At 41.8% G+C, this 7970-nt stretch overlaps 1 protein-coding gene across 1 annotated transcript in view; it reads left to right on the top strand.

Annotated features, from left to right (window-relative positions):
- snai1b (snail family zinc finger 1b) overlaps nucleotides 1-866 on the top strand; it is a gene marked incomplete at both ends in the record, with an annotated part of 1196 nt that extends 330 nt beyond the window's left edge. Inside the window, 2 exons of the mRNA XM_079558965.1 lie at nucleotides 1-448; nucleotides 685-866. The exon at nucleotides 1-448 is cut by the window's left edge and continues 98 nt beyond it. Coding sequence (XP_079415091.1) covers nucleotides 1-448; nucleotides 685-866 — 630 coding nt within the window. The remainder of the gene's footprint in view (nucleotides 449-684) is intronic.
- Between the last annotated feature and the right edge of the window lie 7104 nt (nucleotides 867-7970).

The raw sequence follows: 7970 nt of genomic DNA, 5'->3' as shown, positions 1-7970 counted from the left end.
ATTCTCCCAGCACCACTGTCTCCTGCCACCCCTGCCTCCCCCTCTCTGTCTCCCCTTGGCCCCGTGGACCTCAGCAGCTCTCCATCCAGCAGCAGCGGCGATGAAGAGGAGGATGGTGGCCGCACATCAGACCCTCCCAGTCCCAACACCCTCCATCCCATGTACCACTGTATGCACTGCGGCAAGAGCTACAACAGCCTCTCCGCGCTCTCCCACCATCAGGTGTCCCAGCACCAGCCGTCCCAGTGCAACCCACAGGCACCACCTTCGTCTCACGATGTCTCGGCGCGGCCTTCTTTCCATTGCAAACACTGCCCTAAGGAATATACCAGCCTGGGCGCTCTCAAGATGCACATTCGCTCACACACACTCCCATGTGTATGCACCACTTGTGGGAAGGCCTTTTCCAGACCATGGCTGCTTCGGGGGCACATCCGCACTCACACAGGTTTGTACTTACCAACTTTAACAGCACTTTGCAGCATATTGTCCTGATTAGTATTCATTGACACCTATTGAGGAGCCGTTGCCTCACCTAATCCTTTTAATGTAAATTACCGTTTGCATCAGAAGTTAGAGCTGCATCTATGTCATTGTTTTCACATAATTTGCAACACAAAAGTGAAAGGAGACCACTTGTCCTGCAGACATTCCCTTAAGTTGACTCTTTTGTTTCCCCCTCAGGTGAGCGTCCTTTTGCCTGTCAGCACTGTAACCGTGCATTTGCTGACCGCTCAAACCTGCGTGCCCATCTCCAAACCCACTCGGAGGTGAAGAAATACCAGTGTGGTTCCTGTTCTCGGACGTTCAGCCGGATGTCCCTGCTCCACAAACACAACGCGTCCGGATGCTGCTCTGCCCACTGAAACGACTCTACATTCCTATTTTAGAAACCTTGAAAACTGGAAGATAGTTGTCCAGCCATCTATGAATCACTCCTTAAGTGCCTTTTTTGAAACTGGCCATATCGGGTCAGTGAGATGTGTGATTGATTTACGGGCAGCTAAAGACATGCAGTTAATTCCTCTGAACCCTGTCTGGTGCCGGCTGGTCCGGGACCTCTGGCCATGCTGCAGCTGCTGGGGTGTGTTTTGTGCGTACGGGGCTTGTCATTCCTCACCATGCGATACATACATGGCAAGTGTATATGGGCAACTGTGTGTTGGGACAGCTGCCTCGGCACAGTGGACTGTGGAGGTGGGGGTGGTGATAGACAGGTTAGCAGCAATGACCACAGCAATGGGATCTAACCTTTTACAAGATGCACATATCCCCAATATTTTTCTGTGGGAGTTTGACCAAATGCTAGTGTGCCTTCACTATATAGCAAATGTACTTTTTTCCTTTTTTTTTTTTTACATTTTGACTATTTTCGAGGCACCATTAAAACTGTTACCCATGCTTGTATTTTTTATGTAAATAAACGTCTTTTTTTAATGCAAACTTGTACTTTGTCTGTATCTTAATAGGCCTTTCAACAGCATTTGTGAATTATCTAATGACTTGTTCAGGACAGACATGTCAGTGCGTGAATAGAAGAGCGCTATTGCTTGGATGCTGTTGGGTCACATGAGTTGGGCAGGTTTGTGCGATGTTGAGTGATAAGAGGGAGCACCTGCACACACCTGCCCAGCTGTACATAAAGAGCGTATGCCTAAGTGCAGGTGGGCCTCAGCATTAAAGGGATATTTCAGGTTTTTTGACATAGGGCCTCATTTCCTAGTTATCCAGGGTGTTGTTGATTTGTGGTGATATAAATATATATTTTTTAATTCATGCAGTCAAAAAACACGGAAATATCCCTTTAAAACATCAGTCTATGGTATAAGGGAAGGACAGACTAAAGACAGAGAGACATAGTATTGGTTGGGCACAAATGATCCAGTTAGTGACTATACAATTGAACTTCAAGTTTCTCTAATAGGCTTTGATATTTGTGGAATAAATTTAAGTTTTATAATCAAGATGGGTTTTATTGTCACAAACTAGGATTCTTTTCTGGATGCATTGTGCAACATGAAAAAAAGTCTATGAGAGCATGCAAAATAAGATTAAATAAAATAGGATTTAAAAAAAAACTTCTCTGAAGCAATCTCTGAATATACAACTTGTTTGCTGCTGGCAATCTTCATGTTGTCCTGGGACTACGTTTGAAAAGTAGATTTATAGATAAAACTGGCACATTTACAGCAGTGTTGATTAATGTGCGTTGTCCCTGTTCAAATAAACTGATAAAATAAAATAAACAAAAATATGCACAATAGACAGCAGTGCAAATGGCAGGTAACAGGTTATTTAGTTTTCATTGTTAGTGTTCATAGGAGAGAAACATTTATACAAGTGGTAGAACTAATGCTTTTCCATTTAGGATAGTTACTACCTTTGAGAGAAGTAATATTAGTGTTTCTTGTCATGAAGTGCTTTAAAGGGTGTAGTAAGAAGTGGCATTCATAATGTGGGCAGTAGTGGTAGCAATGCATTTAGCTGTATGATTGCGACTACCTTTTGGACATCATTCACCGTTACTCGTGCTTTACCTCATAGGAACTTGTTGAGGAAGTCCCAGCTGATGCACATATGGTAACAATATGTCCAGAGTCCGAGAACGCTGCCCTCCTGACCTCCACACAGACGCCAGCATGTCTTGAGGTAACAGTGCATTTCCTTCAGTGGCTCCAAGTGCCGAGAGGTGTCCGAGGGGGGACTGCTCGGGAGTCACTCAAAAGACTAGGAATCAAATTGCATGACTTGGCTTGTCCAGGGTAAACAGCAATGCAAGCTGGTGCACTCTCGCCCCCACACTACACACCATGATGTCATGGTTAGAGGGTTTAGTTTTTGAAAAGTTGAGCCAATTGAGATAAAAGAGTTGTTTTTTGTGGATCACCTTTTGGATCTAGAAGAGATTCCTTTTTATTCTAAACTTCTTTATCAAAAATACATAACAGAGATTAAATATAATTTCTCTACTAATGTGTGACACCGAGATGTTGTGTATTGAAAGGCACCAGAGGATAGGTGTGTTTTATAGGTATATAATATAAGCATATTCTGTATACTGTACATACAGCTATGAGGCTTTAGGCATTATAACTTTGCTCTGAGGTGCCTTTATCATCATCTACTCAAGTTTATTCTTTTTTATTTGATTTATCTTTAACTTTGTGCATTATTATTGTTTGTTGACTCCACTTTATTTGTTCCTCGTAGAAATACAAACATATTTTGGTTGAGCCCAAAGATGGTAACCGAAGCATGAATTATTATAGCGTTGCCAATGATAAACATTGAAGTGTCACTTGTGTCATCTTTGCTATAGCCGTTTTGAAATCTAAGTCCGATGTGTTCCTCAAGGGGACATTTTCTGGTTGGCAGCGCGTGGGAGGGCAATCTATCACTGTGTTGCTTGAAGGCAATGAGATCACTAGTCCTGTCACCTGTCTATTGCACCATGTGATATCACTTTGGTCCCCTCAAAGTGTTTTAATGTTCGCAGCGTCACGCATCTAGCCCCTGACTAATAGGACATTCCTGAGCCATTAGTACAAGTCATACAATACTGTCGTTTAATGGGCAGCGACAGACTGAGGTGCCATGACTGGCAGCATAGCCTTGAGCCAAAACAATTAGATTTTAAGAGTTTATATGAAAGATAGCAGAACATTAGTCCTTTTGTGTGTGTGTGTTTTTTTTTAGAACTGATCTAATCTAGTTTTAAATCAGAATTTTCCCTGCCTCTGGGCTGGTTTAGTTGCAGTTCAAGCCTGGTTTGACATGTTTAATCCATCTTTAGATTTCAAAATATTCACACTACATTCACAATGTACATTGACACAATAATATTACGAATGTCCTCAACATTTCCTGGCTCATAAATTTAAATTGCATACAAATGTGTGGGACTTTTTTGTGATGAACAAGGAGTTAAAAGGTGAACAGGAATAGGTCTGTACAAAGATTTCTCTGTAGAAATGATAAAAGATACAATCAAATAATTCTGAAATAATGGATTGATGTATTGTACAACTGACTGGACAGTGGATTTTAGACATAGTTTTGAGATAAATCTGTGATGTGTGAACATTTAGAAAAAACTAATACGTAGCAAGAAGACTTCACAGACCAGCACAAATAAACTAGTGTTAGTCAAGAACAGGATACAGACTCCAGGAGGGGGCCTTTTCTTGCTTACCTCAGCTCCTCTGCCGTCCCATCCCAATACGTGTGAGACAGTTATGTGCCTGGTGCCTCTATCCCGCGGGGTCAGAGGGGAGAGAAGGGTCATAAAAGAACAAGCCTCTAAACAGGCAGAGGTTTGTGTGATGCTTCCCAGAGTTAAACAATGTGTCACACATTGTGTGTCATCACAGTTTTTTTCAAAATGTTCACCAATCCAAACAAACATATTATACAGTTGGATTTCTTGACTATAGACAAGATATACCTTTTTTATAAACTTAAAAAAAGTGTAATTTAATACACAAATATCATTAATTTTACTCCAAACCAGGTGAAGTTGGTGCTGCTGTCACTGAATTGGCAATAATAATGATATTGTCTTACACTTGTGTTGTAGTTTATTGTTTATTGTAACAAGGACAATGTACAAAACCATTAGTCTTTACAAAAGAGAAGATGATTTGTACCAGATTTAGCTAAGCAGCTATTTTCCATCCGCAGTCCCTGGACAAATAGTACCAAGATTCTCAAAGCGCTACATTCTAGTCATTATTCATTCTCGCCATACTTGGTGGTGGTGATAAGCCACATGGAAGCGAGGCTACCTGTCTGTGGCATCGGCCCCTCCGACCACCACCAACCACTCACTCACATGCGTTTCATTCTTTCTCACCAATCAGATTGCTCTGAACTGTTTTGAATGTGTTCAACAGCCCTCAGTGTATCATCGAGCAGAAACAGCAGAAACAGGACCTTTCCTGTTTTATTTCTCATTAATCAACTTAAGGTGAGTGTGCATTTGGATATATTTCTGATTGCTTGTTTGATACATTATACTGTTTCCAATCTTTTTTATATTTCAAATGTACGACACTCTTGCTCTACCGTATAACACATTTGTTATTTAATTTGGAAACCGCACAGTGGTATATAGTGAGTAAGTATAAATGAGAAAAAGCTTCTACGATAAGTGAACCTTTTCACAGTCAATTTGTGGCACTGTGAACATCAGTGTGATTATCAACAGAATGCTTTCACATGGAAGAAGCTATAGGAAGCTGCAAAGTTCAAACTCATTTTGGCTCAAGAGTAGACTTAAATACAGTCGTACAGACCGGGAGAGTGGCAGTAAAAAATGGGAGGCCAATTCTTATGAATAAAATTGCCTTGCATTTTATGTCCACACTTAGGCTTCTAAGGCAGGGGTGTCAAACATACGGCCCGTACGGGCCATATGTTTGGGCCCCTGCCTTATAGAGCATAAGGTAGTATGTAGGAAAAAAGTAAGTTGCTTGCCCATTCCTGTGCGGAGTTATGGATTTTTAAAGAATAACCAGAATGCTCATTCTAGCCACTAGGGGTCATTACATAAAAAAAAATATAAAAAAAGAGTTCCACACATGTAAGTCCTTTAGTAAAATAATCTTTTAAATGCTTTTTGTCTGTGTCCAGTATCAGACTGAGGAATACTGCTGTGGAAAGCCCTTATGAGACTGGAGATACATACACTGAGGTGAGACAGGACTCAAACGTTTGCATCAAAAAATATTTACCCTTTGGTCTGGACTTAAGTATTAGTACATAACTGTTTAGTCTTGAACTATTAGATTGGATGTGAAATATCATCTATGAATGGTTTCATGTGTGTCCAGTGTCCGACTGAGTGCAGTTGTGGAAGGATCTGCTGTGACTGGAGCTGAACACATTGAGGTGAGAGAGTGAGAGTTGAGATGTTTGGATGAGACAAAGCAACATTTTGTCAATAGGTTTTGATTTAGTCTTGCCATAGGGACTCACAACTAAAGTATTTTGTTCTTTATTTGTCTTATTTTTTTACACCCATGGAAATGTAATGTATCTAAACAATTCAAATGGCATGATTGCAAAATGAAATCGATATACAGTATTCAGAATCAAAACAGCTCACTGAAGTTAGGAGCCACTTATATGAACATCAGTTTTCTTGGTGTGGCCCACCCTCACCCCCTGACCTGCCGTAGTCTCCCCTCCCTCTTATTTACTGCAGGTATTGTGGTATTTGCCCTTGAGGTGCCGTGAGTCGTGCTGAGAGGGGCAAGGTGCACTTTTGTTCCTCCTGTCAGGACCTGTGTGGACCCAGGGGGACCAGCAAAAGACTTGAACACGTCTATTGTCCCGGCACATTCCTGTCAGGAGATGGGGTAGGGGTGTCTGGTGTTTATAGTAAGCTCCCTTTAAAACGTAACTAAAATATTTTACTGCTGCTGTTTTGTGGTATTTTAAATGGCATATCTGCCCCTGGGGGCTGATGGTTCTGCAGGGTAAGGAGAATCCAATTATATGATTGAAAACCTCTAGTCTTTTGCAATGGAGAGAAGTTAAATTACTGCTTTTTCTCTGATCCAGTAGTTGGGAAAAAGTTTATGACCTGGTTTAAACTTGGGCAAAGCCTTTATTAGCTCTCACTCTTTTGACCGTTTTAAAATATGTGACACTTACATAGTTGATGTTTGAAGGTCATTACTTATCGCAAGATTTTTGTTTTTTCTGATAATAAAAAAAGTTATGTAACTAATTATAGCATTGCTGTCCAAAGCACATCTTGGCCCCTCATTTCTTTGCCGCCGTCCTGTCCTGTCCCTTAAGGTGCCGCAGGGCAGTCCAATGCACCTGCCTGAAATCTATACCCAAAGGCCAGGCGCTTATCACCCCCATCTCTGAGGTTTTACAGAAACAGTGCATGTGCCACACACTCTAGAGGTGTCCTCTTACCTTCTTTAAAAGAGAGGCACTGAAGGGTATAAGCTTTGTTGTACCCTATGTCTTCAAATCAGAAAGAGGCTTTACACTGATTGAGCTCTATTTTACATGACTGACAATACAAAGATGGCTATAATGAAAATGGCTGCATGAAAATAAGTTATTGGTCAAATAACGCTTCACCTCTATGGGCTAACCTGTTTACATAGAAGTTGAATTCACTTTACAATACACTAAAATAAAGTCGATTAATAAAATTAATAAAAGATCTTGACTGCAAATGTGGCCAAACAAATCGAGGAAATTGAACATTGAGTACTGGCCTTGTCTAACATCTCTTGAAGTCTTTCACTTTATCAATGTAAATCGACTGAATGGACTAGTGACAGTAAATACACTTTTGAATCAAATAGGACCAAGCTGTGGTCCACACTTTGGATTAAAGTCTAACCACTGCTGTATGACCTTTTGAGAATCACTTCAGAACCAGAGCACCTCCTCTATGATGTCCATGTTTTCATTGGCATCTCAAACGTTGGTCCTGTGTGTCATGGCCAGCAGGTTAACAGATTGCCAAAGAGGATCGCCGCTCTAACGTTGCATTCGGGGCACATGGCCGGGCTCCTCGCATGTATGTGTGAAATCAGAGCCCATTGTGCAAGTTGGGACAGGTGTGTCACCAGCTGACCACTCCCCCAGGCCACACGGCACCTCCTGTCCCACACACCTGTCCCCTTAGCCCGCGCCCCCCTCTCCTCATCCCACTCCCTTCACTGTGAGGAAGGCAGGTTGCTGGGCTGTGACGGACCTCTTAGGTATCCACTTGAGTGTCCACACAGCTGTCCAGTGAAACCAGAACTGGATGGAAGCCACCTCCAGGTCCCTGTCTGTCCTGGCGCGGGCTCACGTCACGGCCTATAGCATTACGGTTCTGTGTGGGGACAGATGGCGTAGTATAAAGACTACCTTTCCAGGACACCATCTCCAAGTCTATTATGTAAATGTAGCAATGGAATTGGTTATAGAACGTTATATCCACTTTAAAATACTAC

The sequence above is a fragment of the Gobius niger genome, assembly GCF_951799975.1.
Source record: "Gobius niger genome assembly, chromosome: 6".
Taxonomy (NCBI): domain Eukaryota; kingdom Metazoa; phylum Chordata; class Actinopteri; order Gobiiformes; family Gobiidae; genus Gobius; species Gobius niger.
Note: the sequence above shows the minus strand (reverse complement) of the source record. Positions and strands in the feature narration are given on the sequence as shown.